We start from the raw sequence: 16,813 nt of genomic DNA on the forward strand, positions 1-16,813 counted from the left end.
CCGTGCCACCCAACGTGCTCTAGAAGGTGTAAGTCAACTACCCTGGCCAGCAAGATCTCCGGATCTGTCCCCCATTGAGCATGTTCGGGACTGGATGAAGCGTCGTCTCACGCGGTCTGCACGTCCAGCACGAACGCTGGTCCAACTGAGGCGCCAGGTGGAAATGGCATGGCAAGCCGTTCCACAGGACTACATCCAGCATCTCTACGATCGTCTCCATGGGAGAATAGCAGCCTGCATTGCTGCGAAAGGTGGATATACACTGTACTAGTGCCGACATTGTGCATGCTCTGTTGCCTGTATCTATGTGCATGTGGTTCTGTCAGTGTAATCATGTGGTGTATCTGACCCCAGGAATGTGTCAATAAAGTTTCCCCTTCCTGGGACAATGAATTCACGGTGTTCTTATTTCAATTTCCAGGAGTGTAGAAAGCAGAGCAATGGCAATAATAAACAAAGCAAACATTGCTTTATATCTACAACAGTTGCCTAATTTGACATTTCGTCAGAAACAGACCCAAGGAATTACAGGTAGTCAGAAAGAAGTGGCAGATGAAATATTAGCGTTTCCGCGAGATGAGTCAGTGGAATGTCTGGTGTCGTATTCGCTCGACGGTGCGGACCATGTACAGTGATGACGATAACGTGCTTAACAAGTGAAAGTTGTATTGAAGCATGTGTCAAGTCATGTAGTTCACCATCCTTGTCGGACAGGGTGCCACAAGTCCCGTCTCCGGTCAAAACGTAGTGAAGGACAGTTGTTATCGAAGGAGCGGTACTAGGCATAATTACGCCCATGGAAGAAGATGCGCGGCATTGAAGTTAGCCAATCTGGATCTTTCACCCACAACTTCAAATGCCGCGCAATATACACTGAAAAGCCAAATGAACTGGTACAAATGTCTAATACTGTGTAGAGCCTTCGCGAGCACGCAGAAGTGGCCCAACAAGGCTAATGTCTGAAGTAGTGATGGAGGGAATTGACACAATCAATCCTGCAGAACTGTCCCTAAATCCATAAGAGCTCAAGGGGTGAAGGGCTCTTCTGAACAGCACGCTGCAAAGAATCCCAGATACTCCCAACAATGTTCATGTTTGTGGAGTCTGGTGGCCAGTGGAAGTATTTCAACTCAGAAGAGTGTTCCTTGAGCCATTTTGTAGCAGTTCTGCACGTGTGTGGTGTCGCATTGTCTCTCTGCAATAGCCCAAAAAACTCGCAAACGGATTCCGAATTAGTCCTCAGCAACGTGTTGTGTATAAGAAAAACTAGAGATATTCAATGGAGGGAAAAGCGGATTTGTCATTAAAATTGGTGTTTCCGCGTCTCAAAGATGCTCGATACAATTTACCGGACGTGCATCACAGTGACATACAACGTTATGCACATCAAAGTGCGCGGCATAAATGACAGTGATTTCAAGGGAAGAAATGTTGGAACACGTGAGGCAATACTGACCTTACGACTTATCTCAGAAGAAAGATTAAGGAAAGGCAAACCTACGTTTCTCGCATTTGTAGACTTAGAGAAAGCTTTTGCCAATGTTGACTGGAATACTCTCTTTCAAAATTCTAAAGGTGGCAGGGGTAAAATACAGGGAGCGAAAGGCTATTTGCAATTTGTACAGAAACCAGATGGCAGTTGTAAGAGTCGAGGGGCATGAAAGGAAAGCAGTGGTTGGGAAGGGACTGAGGCAGGGTTGTAGCCTCTCCCCGATGTTATTCAATCTGTATATTGAGCAAGCGGTGAAGGAAACAAAAGAAAAAAATCAGAGTAGGTATTAAAATCCATGGAGAAGAAATAAAAACCCTGAGGTTCGCCGATGACATTGTAATTCTGTCAGAGGCAGCAAAGGACTTGGAAGAGCAGTTGAACGGAATGGACAGTGTCTTGAAAGGAGGATATAAGATGAACGTCAACAAAAGCAAAATGAAGATAATGAATGGTGAGGGAATTAGATGAGGAAATGAGACACTTAAAGTAGTAAAGGAGTTTTGCTATTTGGGTAGCAAAATAACTGATGATGGTCAAAGTAGAGAGGATATAAAATGTAGACTGACAATGACAAGGAAAGCGTTTCTGAAGAAGAGAAATTTGTTAACATCGAGTATTGATTTAAGTGTCAGGAAGCCGTTTCTGAAAGTATTTGTATGGAGTGTAGCCATGTCTGAAAGTGAAACATGGACGATAAATAATTTCGACACGAAGAGAATAGAAGCTTTCGAAATGTTGTGCTACAGAAGAATGCTGAAGATGAGATGGGTAGAACACGTAACTATTGAGGAGGTATTGAATAGGATTGTGTATAAGACGAGTTTGTGGCACAACTTGACAAGAAGAAGGGACCGGTTGGTAGGACATGTTCTGAGGCATCAAGGGATCACAAATTTACCATTGGAGGGCAGCGTGGAGGGTAAAAATCATAGAGGGAGACCAAGAGATGAATACACTAAGCAGATTCAGAAGGATGTAGGCTGCGGTATGTACTGGGAGATGAAGCAGCTTGCAGAGGATAGAGTACCATGGAGAGCTGAATCAAACCAGTCTCAGGACTGAAGACAAGAACAACAACAAGGGAAGCAGTGGATGCTTCCATATCTGCAAACAGTGCTAAACAATTGGAAAACTTAAGATAACGAAATTTCAAACAAAGAATCCACTTGACGATTCACACAAACTGCGGAATCGACCTGAAAATTTTGTTCATGAGATAAACTCATCCCATCGTTCAGTAAATAACTGACGAACCACAACAAACTGTGGAATCGGCCCGAAAATTTGTACATGAGATAAACGAACTTATCCCATCGTTCAGTGAGGGATTTGTTTTCAACTCCGACCAAACGGGATTTGAAGAGGAAATGCGTATGAAGGGAACTCTGGAAGTTAGGGGTCCCAATAGAGTTGTATCAAGATGAACTAACATCAGTGCCCTAACGCAGTTGGACACGGTTACGTGGACTGTTAATCTGGATTGTAAATCCACGTGGAAGTTATTTATTGCGCTGCTAGAAGTCGGAGGGGCTCTACCTCCTACGATTCTCTCTCATGCGCGTGATCTTGCAAGGGCAGTAGGGAGTATTTGCGGCACTGCAAGCAAGAGTGGGAAAACGGGCATAAGAGAATTATAACCATGGTATGAGCGCTGCTTTCGGCCAATAACTGGTCAAAAAAACTTGCTTTTGCTTGATTCCTGGTCTGTGTATAAAACTATACTCATTTAGAGCATTTTATCCCTATTGATAATTGTGCGAGATCCCAGTTCATACCACCTGAAACCACTGGACTAATTCAACCTCTTGATGTTTGTTCTTTCTGCCTATAAAACATACTATTGCGCTAATTGAAGATATAGTAGGTGGTTGTTTCGCATTCGGTCGCATGCCATCACGTTCAATCAGTTCTCATCATCCCATTATACCAATATTATTCTATATGCATTTTTTAAGAGCACATAGCTGAATGTTCTGCACGGTTTATAACTCCCAAAGACTTCGCCTTCGATCTTGATGCTGCGAGCTTTTTTGATAACTGTGGCGCGCCATTTTTCATTCGGTGTACATGGAGCAAGTTAATGATTGGTTCTGAACGTTTCTTGAATGTCGACGACGTTCATTTTGTGAAGTGTAATACACGCACCCTGTAGAAGGTCGATCTCGGCACCTCCCGGACATTCAGTTTCTGTCTCCCTCCTGATGCACAATGTGAGTCATTAGCAGTTAATATTTTTCTTGTCGTAATTGTTAACACATGGAAACAAGCCTTACTAGCTTACGACCTCGCACTTAAGTGTTCCTTGTAAGGAATGGTAAAGTACAAACGATTGTATGAAGCCGAAGTGATGCGACTGAACTAGCGCAAGCAATAGAACTTACACTACAAGAAGAATGTGCATTTTTCTCGACGAAAAATAGGGGACTAGTCCCGTTAACAAATGAGCTTGTCGCCGAGACTGTAAAACCATCCAGAAGTGTAAAAGATCTCAAGTGTTTTACGAGTGGAATGCGAGGGCGTATTGCCAGTAAAAGTCGAAGGAATCTGCCAGAAGGGAGAGCCCGAGTATTGATGGCAAAGAGTTAACAAATTTTTGTTATCAGTGTAATAAGAAACATCTCACAGACGCGTGATGTGAAACGTGATTAATGCAAGTGGCTGATATTGATCCCAGCACATTTAAAGGAAACTGCAGGGGGGCCGATGGATTGCATGCTTGAAAATACCCATAATGTGATCTGCAGGACAACTCTGAAGCATGTACGAGAGCAAAAAATGTGTTGTAAGTGCATGCGAACACGACCTACAACAGGGACTGCAACGAAGGTGCGTAGCGTGCACAGAGAAATGGTACATGTCCCAGCGTCAAGTAGAAACGGGAAAAATCAGGGAAACTAACAGAGGATAACGTCGCGAAGTCGGGCATTGTCGCATTAAATAAGCGTGATTGTCTGTGTCACATAGAACCACGTGTTAGTGTTGTGTTGTGTAGAATTAAGAAAGAATTTGAAGCTACTCATAGTCGCAGGGGCACAGTTATGTCTACTAAAGGAAATGAGTTCAGATGGTTCAAATAGCTCTGAACACTATGAGACTGAACATCTGAGGTCATCAGTCCTGCCCGAGGCAGGATTCGAACCTGCGACCGTAGCGGTAGAGCGGTTCTAGACTGTATCACCTAGAACCGCTCGGCCATCCCGGCCGGCGACAGGGTCACTTGCTGGTTCTCGCTACTGCTGCAACATGACTGATAATTCACAGACTGAATGTGATGATCGAGTTTGTGTCACAGATGTCAGGTCGGGCTAAAATAGAGGGAAACAGGGCCTCGGCAATACTGACTAGTTTTCACCTCGACTGGCCACATAATATTGCTGAGGATTCATCCTGCTGCATGCTTGACAGCCAAGGGGGCATTCGTAAGCGGACTGGTGATAGGTGCCGTCGCATTGACAAGTGGTTTCTGTGACGAGCGACAAAATTTTTAACATTTCGATATAATCCTCCCGTCAGTCGATATAAATCGTGTGACTCCCAGATGTTCAGCTATCTTCCATGTATAGGGAGAAACAGGATTGAGTACTAGACGGAAGCTTGCGCCATTAAACTGAGATGCAGTGTCAACACTCCCATTGACATAAAATGTTGGTGGATCTAATTTTACTAGTACAAGAATCCATCTGCGTGGGAGCTTCAAGCGTAACAGGTTTCTTTGCGCGGCCACTTGACTCTTGGTCTCCACCTTAATTATAGCGACCCGCGGCTCTACTTAAAGTGATGACCTCCTACGACGCCGTTTCATGTTTATCTGTCGCATTATTAATACATGGTAATACGCAGTTTCTACATCTACATCTACATACGTACTCCGCAATCCACCATACGATGCGCTGCGGAGGGTACCTCGTACCACAACTAGCACCTTCTCTCCCTGTTCCACTCCCAAACAGAACGAGGGAAAAACGACTGCCTATATTCCTCAGTACGAGCCCTAATATCTCTTATCTTATCTTATGTGGTCTTTCCACGAAACGTAAGTTGGCGGTAGTAAAATTGTAGTGCAGTCAGCCTCAAATGCTGGTTCTCTAATTTCCTCAGAACGTCTCCTTCCTCTAGAGACTGCCACCCGATTTCCTGAAGCATTTCCGTAACACTCGCGTGATGATCAAACCTACCAGTAACAAATCTAGCAGCCCACCTCTAAATTGCTTCTATATCCTCCCTCAATCCGACCTGATAGGAATCCCAAACGCTCGAGCAGTACTCAAGAATAGGTCGTATTAGTGTTTTATAAGCGGTCTCCTTTACAGATGAACCACATCTTCCCAAAATTCTACCAATGAACCGAAGACGACTATCCGCCTTCCCCACAACTGCCATTACATGCTTGTCCCACCTCATATCGCTCTGCAATGTTACTCCCAAATATGTAATCGACGTGACTGTGTCAAGCGCTACATTACTAATGGAGTATTCCAACATTACAGGATCCTTTTTCATATTCATCTGCATTAAGTTTCTACAGTTGCAAAGTAAACACACTATGACAATTGCTATAAAATTGTATAAATATCGGTGAAAAGACAGGACTTTCGATTGATCTTTCGTCCCGAAGTATTGTGATCATGGGGACTAAAACATCGTTGTTACATTCTCTCTTACTGACGTTTAAACGTGATATGCTCGAACTTATGGAAACCTGTCCCAAATTCGAAGTTTAGAGTAAAAATAAAATAGCTTACAAAATCATTCTTTGACTACGTTAGAGACGATACGAGAAGTAGTTATATTTACTTCAATGTTAAGACTAAATACGTTAATGAAGTTACAGGAATGTTAGTGAGTTGTGAGTAGTATTCCTGTACAATACGAACAATTTTCTTACTTACCTGGCACATCATTTTGAGCTTTCCTGTTGTAAAGGCAGGCGACATTTTAGCTCGCATTCTCTTCCATCTCTCTCCGTTCAAGTTGAATAAGTGATGATTCAGTGGCTGTTTCTCATCAAAGTTAATATTCCTGTGGGAGAATGCATCAAACTCCTTGACGAACACCAGCCGAAAAAGGTCTCGATCGATCAGCAACAGGCCTGGTTCGGTGAACAAATATATCCCCACGTACCTATGGTCTGAAATGTATGAGCCATTAACAGTGGGCGGAAGTATGTTCCGTAGAAAGTTACGGTTGCAGGGAAAGGAGAAACAATATAAAAAACACGCAGCTGAGAGATGAACAGTTCCACAATACCTCTGAAACGAAAATATAGGTCTCGAAACATGAATTCCAGACGAGTCAGTCCAAGAAACACTCGTCCTGCATTGCCGAATGGGATGACGGTTGGTGCCTGAGGCACACCTTTCTTGCTCCAGTACGAGTAGCAATAAGAATACCGTGCGTAGACCGCTGCCACAACCACCAGAGCGACGGCCAGGAATTCACTCAGCCACGATTCCAGAAACAGGCCCATGGCGAGACCGAGCTTATCCACAACTGGGTTTATCTGTTAGTGGCCGAGAATCTCCAACCAGTCTGTTAAAACAGAAACAAAACAATGAACCTGAAAGTAATAGACTACACAATTAGATGTTGTCATTTTCTGTGACGTAGGTCCCCTAACACAAGGGCTGTCGGACTCGTTTGGAATCGCGGGGGAAGAAGAAATTTCGTCTGCCACAATATAACAGGGCAAAAGAGGGAAAGTGGCTGATTGAAATTCCTAATCATGACATAATGCGTCTGGGTGCAGGTAAGACTACTTTGTACAGTAAAGCAGGGGACTCCTGATGATAGAGACACTCCTTCCCTCAGTGTTGCTTTTGTTGTTTATCGACGTGAATGGTTATCTGCCAGTACCACAACTTAACTTTTTTTATTTACTTGTTATTTGCAAATCTCAATTATGGCGTAGGATGTCTATGGGAGAAGGAATTGGTTGTTGAGATGTAGCAATTATTAAGTGGTAGGTTATCAAATGGTTCAAATGGCTCTGAGCACTACCGGACTTAACATCTGAGATCATCAGTCCCCTAGAACTTAGAACAACTTAAACCTAACTAACCTAAGGACAACACACAAACCCATGCCCGAGGCAGGATTCGAACCTGCGACCGTAACAGTCGCGTGGTTCCGGACTGAAGCGCCTAGAACTCCTCGGCCACCACATAAGGTATCAGTTGAACAGGTAGAAGATGGGCTCGGGCCTTATTTGGGATGGAGCAGGTGTGGTACATTACAGTAGACAGTGTGTGATTATCTCATAAAATGGGAATGGGTTCAGAGGTCTTTGTGGGGTGTCTAAAGATTAATTGAAGGTTCTAAGTGATAAGTATGGTCGTGATGTGTAGTCCCTTACACCGTGCTTATTGAGATCGGAGATCTATGAACAGGCATGCAGTACAAGTCACGCCAGGAGAGGTGGCATCAGATTGCTCGAATATATATAGTTTCTATACCATCTGGTAGAGGTCACTATCTCACGGACACTGTTTGAGTTGCAGTCGAAACACTATGTCTTTTATTTGCTGTTCTGTTTGTTTAATTTTATAATTGTTTATTTATTACTACTATAATTGTGCTTAATTATGAGAGTGAATGAAGGTGTAAATGTGAAATAATGTTTTATATAAAGTTTTTCACTACTGGTCCCGTAAGGAATGTTCGAGAATGACGTGTGTGTTTGTCATTCGTACCGGGGAATTTGTTACACACAGTTTCGTCAGCTTATGGTACTGGACGAATGAGATTATGATTTCGGTAAAGTAGTTTTGTTAAGAGGGAGATGAATTTTCGTTTGATGGTTTTCAAAATTTATTTACGGTAATTTACTGTTCTGATTCAATGACAGATTTTGATTGGTTCTGTATCTATGCGCGAAGTTGAGCAGGTTTGGTACTGTTTCCCCACTGGCTGTGATGCTTCTCTGCCAATAAGAAATTAATATATTCGCGCGTATGTTTGGGAACTATAGACTTCTTTTGCGTAGAGACGTGAGTGGAGACGGGGCCAGGATCTCATAGTGATCAGACCGAATGGAAGTTATTAATATTGTGATATTTCAGTACCTAAATGTTTGCAAAGCGCCGCAGAATGTGGAAGAGAGTTCGATTTACTTCACGGCGTGAAATACAGAACTTCTGGTGTCATCTGAAGTAAGTTCAGCTTGGTGTGTTGTTTACTCGCGAACGTGAACTTTTATCGTCACGTGAGACTGATCGTAACAACATTTCAGTGAGCTATTCTGAAAGAGACAATCGGTTTGTAAACTTTCGGTGAAAGATAATTCATATTTACCATCAACTGGCTACCGTTATGAGTGATGAGTGCTTGGGGACTTCTCAGATTTGGTATAGCTTAGACTATGGCTTGGTAGTGAATCGTGCATGCAAGCTTGCCGTAACGCAGTGAAATTTTACGCATTTAACTATCAATTGCACTGACAAAACAATTTTTAGTGCCATTTTTGGTTACAAGGTGTACAGCTGTTTCTTTTTTGTATAGATTTTTCCGGCTGAAAACTGCATTTCAGTACCTTCGAGGAGGGCTGCGTGTGAGAAGAGATTCGACACGAGGTGAGTGGAACTTCGCAAAGCAACGCGCCTCCGCAACGGGATACATTGGTCTGCTCTGCGCGAGTAGGTAATATTTCGTCCAAATACAATCCAGATGATGTATAGAGCATTGCTGTAGCATTAGGCAGACAATCTGCGATCATCTAATTCCAGTAACGTTCTCTACTATGAGGCCAAAAAATGTAGTATTACTACGTGCCCAGAAAGTAACATAATATACAACAATGGTCATTTAAATTGCTACACCAAGAAGAAATGCAGATGATAAACGGGTATTCATTGGACAAATATATTGTACTAGAACTGACATGTGATTACATTTTCACGCAATTTGGGTGCATAGATCCTGAGAAATCAGTACCCAGAAGAACCACCTCTGGCCGTAATAACGGCCTTGAAACGCCTGGGCATTGAGTCAAACAGAGCTTGGATGGCGTGTACAGGTACAGCTGCCCATTCAGCTTCAACACGAAACCACAGTTCATCAAGAGTAGTGACTGGCGTATTGTGACGAGCCAGTTGCTCGGCCACCACTGACCAGACGTTTTCAGTTGCTGAGAGATCTGGAGAATGTGCTGGCCAGGGCAGCAGTCGAACATTTTCTGTATCCAAAAAGGCCCGTACAGGACCTGTAGCATGCGGTCGTGCATTATCCTTTTGAAATGTAGGGTTTCGAAGGGATCGAATGAAGGGTAGAGCCACCGGTCGTAACACACCTGAAATGTAACGTCCACTGTTCAAAGTGCCGTTAATGCGAGCAAGAGGTGACCGAGACGTGTAACCAATGGCACCCCATAGCAAACACGCCGGGTGATACGCCAGTATGGCGATGACGAATACAGGATTCCAATGTGCGTTCACCGCGATGTCGCCAAACACGGATGCCACCATCATGATGCTGTAAACAGAACCTGGATTCATCCGAAAAAATGATGTTTTGCCATTCGTGCACCAAGGTTCGTCGCTGAGTACAACACCGCAGGCTCTCCTGTCTGTGATGCAGCGTCAAAGGTAACCGCAGCCATGGTCTTCGAGCTGATAGTCCATGCTGCTGCAAACGTCATCTAACTATTCGTGCGGATGATTGTTGTCTTGCAAACGTCCCCATCTGTTCACTGAGGGTTCGAGACGTGGCTGTACGATTCGCTACAGCTATGCGGATAAGATGCCTGTCATCTCGACTGCTAGTGATAAGAGGCCGTTGGGATCCAGCACGGCGTTCCGTACTACCCTCCTGAATCCAGCGATTCCATGTTCTGCTAACAGTCATTGGATCTCGACCAACGCGAGCAGCAATGTCGCGATACGATGAACCGTAACCGTGATAGGCTACAATCCGACCTTTATCAAAGTAGGAAACATGATGATACGCATTTCTCCTCCTTACACGAGGCATCACAACAACGTTTCACCAGGCAACGCAATCAACTGCTGTTTGTGTATGAGAAATGGGTTAGAAACTTTCCTCGTGTCAGCACGTTGTAGGTGTGGCCACCGGCTCCAACCTTGCGTGAATTCTCTGAAAAGCTAATCATTTGCACATCACAGCATCTTGTCCCTGGGCGGTTAAATTTCGCGTCTGTAGAAGTAATCCTCGTGGTGTAACGATTTTAATGGGCAGTAGAGTAGTTACAACTGTGATTAATGCGAGGAACAAATGGATAGGAAAGTTTAGTAAGCAAAAAGGAGTGGACACAGAACCATGCTAGTTTTTTTCGACTTCTTGTTTGAATCATCCTAACGTTTGTTACAGACTACAAATTTGGCTATGTGGTGGAGGACTGCAGAGGATGTCGATAGATGGTCGTCTGCTGTGAAACGCATGTCTGCCTTCATTATCCAGCAAGCATAAATGGCTATAGCTGGAATGGGCAAGTAGAACTCATTGGTGGAGTGCTCAGTGTCAAAACCCAGTCTTTTAGGAGTCCTGTACAGCGGTAACCAATTGCACATTGCATTGTTAGCTGCCATCGCAATCGAGGCACCGTGGCATTTAAGAAGTAATCTAGTCCCCTAGATATTGAGGCTTATCTGAACAGCAATCGCTACACGAGAAGCTATAAGATACTGATTCCACTCAAACAGTTCCACAAGCCGATGCCTGGCTGCGTGTAACGACACAGTTCAGCCAGTCTTCAAAGAGCGACATGCAGCACAGCTTTCCTTGTTTGCACGTTCTCCTGACATTACAATTGGAACATGCTTTGTCTCTGAAGTTATTCACCATTATTAGCAAGGAACTATTATTAGTAATTGGGTGGACTCGTTTGCAAGCTGGATGAAGTGAAATTCGTCTGGAACATATGTAAACCTTCTTCTAATCCATGTAAAGACTTTCACAGAAACTTACTTAGTATTGGTTTAGCAGACGTCAGTATCTTCTTCACAGAAGCTTAATGTCATGACATGTCCAGAAATGTACATATTGTGTATGGTTATTGTAAACACAGATAGAGAATTTACAATAACTGAATCGCATCTACGTATCTGGTGTGCTGGCAGCAAGGAAAATATATGAAAGCACATTAAAAAATATAACAAAGCTATATAAAGTTATATACAATGCATTTGAAAAACATTGCACCTAGTTCTAATCTATAGAAGGATGGGATATTCTGCACAATTTCTAAGAGATTTAATGCAATCAAAATAGTGTCTGTTTTTTGATGCAAGTTGATCATTCAACGAATCTTATGAATTTGGAAGGGAATGTTTATGTATTTCAAATTATTTGGAAATGTTCATTTTGTAGCCTTTTTCAACTGTATTCAAATTTTCCACGTTAATCGAGGATATAGGAGGAAGGAAGTGTCTCTCTGTTTTGAGATTCCTGCAAAAATTGACTTATATGAATTCTCGCCGTCTTTGTTGACCAAGTGCTCAGGAAAGCTGGTCTTAAATGCTTTCTCTGTCGGTGCTATATAAAAACTCGGACATTTATTACATTGTATTGTATATACTCCAGGTTTGAGAAACTTGTCAGTTGGAGGTATCTCATTACGTTTCAAGAGCATCACGGTAGCTTTATTGGTGGTAAATATGTAGTGATGTTACATTTTTAAAATATGTTTAAAATAATCACGTACATTATGTACATTTCTGCATATATCATGGGATTTTGTTTCTGTGAAGAAGATATTGATATCTGTTAACTAACACCAAGTAAATTTTTGTAAGATACTTTCTACACGTCATATAAATGTATAGCCAAGGCCTAAAATTTATAATATCCCTCATTTTTTAAGCTTCTGATAGTGACAAATTAATTTGTCGATACTGGCAAAGCATAATAAAAATATGTTTGGAACTAGTGGCTGAATTTTGTTCTGAAAAATATTTACTACAGTTGCTGATAATTAAAGTTATAAATAAAATAACAGATAATAACTAGTTTTTCTGAATCTCATACTTCATTTCAAACTAGCTTTCCTCCTTCGCTACATCACATTCCTTTCATTTACTCCTTTTCTTCTTTTAACGTTTGTCTCTAAGTAGGTAGAAGATTTTTTCAGAATAGAATTCAGTCGTCAGTAGCTAATATATTTTTATTATGATTTATCGGTTTCTACAAATTAATATTTCATCTTCAGAAGCTTACAAAATTGGGGATATTATAAATCTTTATACCTTGGGTTCACATTTATGTGAAGTATAAGAAGCATATTACAGAAACTTACTTAGTACTGGTTTAGCAGACATCAGTATCTTCTTGACAGAAGCTTAATGTCATGACATGTCCAGAAATGTACATATTGTGTGTGATTATCGTAAACACAGATAGAGAATTTACAGTAACTGAATCGCATCTACGTATCAGGTGTGCTGGTAGCAAGGAAAATATATGAAAGCACTTTAAAAATATAACAAAGCTATATAAAGTTATATACAATGCATCTGAAAAACATTGCACCTAGTTCTAATCTATAGATTAGATTTTGAGTAGTTTTGGATCATTACAGATACCTATTTATAAAAAGAAATTTTTGTATTAATGTGCTGTGGACTGTATACACAGTAATTATATCTGGGAAACATGGACTGCCGTTGCTTCTAGAATGCAAATCGTACGTAAAATCAGCAACTAATGAAAATATATATTAACATCAAATTCTTATACATTCCTACTGAAATTATTTCCGTTGTCTGATGGTGCACATAAAAAAATGACGCCGAGCTCTTTCCCAGTTGTAGGTACCTTAGTAAAATATTGACATTAACTCAACACATGGTGATTTGCGTAAATGTAACTCCATATGATTGGTGACTTTCAATTGGAACTGCTCACGATTTAAAATAAAAAAATTGTAACAGTTTTCGTACTTCCACTAATGTGTCACTAGGAAGCCATTATGACACTTCCCAACTTCTCACTAAGATATTTGATGAGAACAGGACATCTGTGTTTCCACTTGTAACTGCCTTACTTTTGTAAGCCGTACTATGCATTAAATTGCTTGGGTTTTTGTAGCCATTTATTGATGTTTTGCTTATTGGTTTCTGATTCGATTTCTTCGGCTGACATTTGTTTAATGATTTTCCTGGCGTTTTACAAGGTGATGGAGGGTGAAACTTCGACAACACCAGCTATTCGTGCTGGTGGAACACAAGGAAAATCGATAAAACAACATCGGCCGAACATCCTGCGACAGAAGCTAACAGTCAATATGTCAGTAGTTAGTATGTTTCATCGAAAGCGCTTTCGTTGTTATTATTCAAAACAAAATGATTTCTGTTTAATCTGTAAATGTTATTTTGTCCTAGAAATCGACCCATTATCTAAAAAGAAAACGTATTCATCACAAGAACGTCAACATTAACTTAGGAAATAATGTTCAAGTTACTGAGCCGTTCGAAAGAGCCAGTTGTTTATAGCGATTTCATTACCTGGCAGTATTCAGTTCACCTTACCCGTGGCCATACCTGTAATAACTCTATAGAGATTCATCATTTACATCATCCACTTGGCTTACTGGTTGTCTAATAAATGGCCAAAACGCTAACCATACCGTAAACGCCGTACGCTGAATTGGCTAGGAATGCTATCGTCATTGACGACATTGTATAAGTTGAGAGAAAACCAGCTCTTTTAGGCAATGGCGAAGGTAATAAATGTAAGTGGAGCACTTAAATATTTCAGAAGAAATGAAAATTGTTGAGATCAGCACAGAGTAGTTATTATTGTCAGAGACGTCTGTAAGCCATAGTCTAGAGAAATATGTTTTACAGTATTTGTGGTATACATTTTGTACGTCATATAAATATCAAAAATTTTCACGAATTTTTAATAAGTGCACCACAGATTATTCAACGCAATGATTCTAAATTCCCTTCAGATCATGTATGAAATTTTACGCTTCAATTGGTAAATATATTTAAAACGTTAACTCGACAATACGTGTAGAAAGAAAAATAAATAATATGAAGCATGGGAAATTATCCATTTTTGATTCATATGATGCTGAATAAAACGTTGAATCTGAGAATCAGTTGTCAGATTGCAGAAGAAAATTATATCTGTTTCTTCTGTTTGCACTCGGCCTATAATTTAGTTACAGATAAAGTTGTAAATTCTTGTACGTTCGAAACTCCTCCCATTTTTATTGGGCGATATCATCCTGTGCAACAAAGCAGTGTCAGAGCCATCTGAATTACACCTCGAACGTCGTAAAACGTACAGCTTTCTTTTTGTGCTGTCCCCTTTAAGGGAAAGAGTACATCAGTAATTTATAGTAGTGATATATTGAGGATGTCTGTTGAAGCATAATCAACTCTATCTGATTACTATACCGTCGAAGGAAAACGGTATATATTGACCTATATTTCCATTATGACTGACGTTTACATTGTACTGTGTTATGTGCATCCAAAGATACTTTCTCGACGATTATGTTACGTAAATTGCACTGAAAAGCAATGGCATTGTCTAAGTTGTAAGCAGGCTGTTTAGGTTCTTATATTGGTAACGACATGAAAATCGCTGGCTGTGCTGTGTGCAGTCTGTGGCTGGGTGGCATTGTTGGAATTTGCTATTTTAGTGTTTGGCAGTTGGTCGTTAAGAGCACGTGGCGTTGCGCATTTGGAGGTAAGCTGCCAACAGTGGTGGATGTGGGGAGAGAAATGGCGAAGTTTTGAGAGCGGATGATCTGGACGTGTGTCCATCAGAGACAGTAAATTTGTAAGACTGGATGCCTTGAACTGCTATATATATTATGACTTTTGAACACTATTAAGGTAAATACATTGTTTGTTCTCTATCAAAATCTTTCATTTGCTAACTATGCCTATCAGTAGTTAGTGCCTTCAGTAGTTTGAATCTTTTATTTAGCTGGGAGTAGTGGCGCTCGCTGTATTGCAGTAGTTCGAGTAACGAAGATTTTTGTGAGGTAAGTGATTTGTGAAAGATATATAGGTTAAGGTTAGTCAGGGACATTCTTTTGTAGGGATTATTAAAAGTCAGATTGCGTTGCGCTAAAAATATTGTGTGTTAGTTTAGTGTTGATCAGAATAAGTGAAGATCGAAATGTCTGAGTACTTCAGTTCTGCTCAGCTGTTTGAAAATCAAATAATGTAAGAGGTTAATCAACACAGTAATTCATTAATTATTCTACGGGGACGTTTCAAAGTATATTTCTAAACGTATTTTATCGATTTTTTGCAGAAATGCTACGTTCACAGAGGTTAGTGCAATACAAGTTCATGATTATGTCTTATCTAGCATACTAGCAGTACGCAACCTTTTCCGAACTCTGAAACGTATCGTTACAAAAAAATAGGAATTGCCTTACTAATCAAAATTGTCGCTTTACAGATTTGAGAGGTACAGCGCACAATATTCCTGATAGAATCTCGTTTCAGAACAGTAACCTATGACAGAATGTTGACATGTGAACGTCTTCGCGGCACAATATTTTCCATTTGCACTTAGAACGTGTTATTGTTGACATGTTTATGCTATGTACTGTTCAATTTACTGACACCTCGTGACTACAAAATCAGGAATGCGGCGACCTTACGGTACGTCAGCAACCATAGCGAATGTATGAGGAAATTCTCTTACCTCTGCAGCCGATGGCGAACAGGCCCACTACTCTGATCGCTGTTGCTGTCGTCCCCTGTTTTATGAGCAAGAGCATCTGATAAGGAGCACCAGCAAACATTTCGCGAAATATGTAACCGCGCTTACGGGTGCCGATAAGATACCTGAGATAATCGACATAAACATTGGCAACCAAGATTAAGCGACGTGATAACTGGAACATTAACGTCCGGCCATTCAGCTTACTCTCGACAGCTCCTCACGATAGCTACCTGAGATTTTTTGAGGTAGTAATTTAACTGAAGAAGAAATTTCTGAGAATTTACGTTTGGAGAACAGCATTGTCTGGTTGTAAAACATAGGCTGCGGGAACACCGGAACAGAAAAGAATTCAAGCATCTGAGATATGGTGTTACAGAAGAGTGTTGAAAATTAGCTGGACTGGGAAGGAGAATCGGCGAGGGAAGGAACACATGGTACACACTGACTAGAAGAAGCGACAGGATGATAGGACATCTGTTAAGACATTACGGAATAACTTCCACGGTACTAGAGAGAGCTGTAGAGGGTAAAAAGTGTAAAGGAAAACAAAGACTGGAACACATCCAGCAAATAATTGAGGACGTAGGTTGCAAGTACTACTCAGAGATGGAGAGGTTGGCACAGGAGAGGAATTCGTGGTGAAAGGCATCAAACATGTCAGGTGACCGACTTAAC

The 16,813-nt window shown here is 41.2% G+C and overlaps 1 protein-coding gene across 1 annotated transcript in view; it reads right to left on the minus strand.

Moving 5' to 3' along the window:
- LOC126272731 (cytochrome P450 6k1-like) overlaps positions 1 to 16,151 on the minus strand; it is an 80,987-nt gene extending 64,836 nt beyond the window's left edge. Inside the window, exons 1-3 of the mRNA XM_049975788.1 lie at positions 16,118 to 16,151; positions 6,740 to 7,021; positions 6,382 to 6,620 (exon numbers count right to left, since the gene is read on the minus strand). Of these exons, the coding sequence (XP_049831745.1) occupies positions 6,382 to 6,620; positions 6,740 to 6,959 (459 nt within the window). The 5' untranslated portion in view covers positions 6,960 to 7,021; positions 16,118 to 16,151. The remainder of the gene's footprint in view (positions 1 to 6,381; positions 6,621 to 6,739; positions 7,022 to 16,117) is intronic.
- Between the last annotated feature and the right edge of the window lie 662 nt (positions 16,152 to 16,813).

Source organism: Schistocerca gregaria, chromosome 5 (genome assembly GCF_023897955.1).
Source record: "Schistocerca gregaria isolate iqSchGreg1 chromosome 5, iqSchGreg1.2, whole genome shotgun sequence".
NCBI classification, from domain to species: domain Eukaryota; kingdom Metazoa; phylum Arthropoda; class Insecta; order Orthoptera; family Acrididae; genus Schistocerca; species Schistocerca gregaria.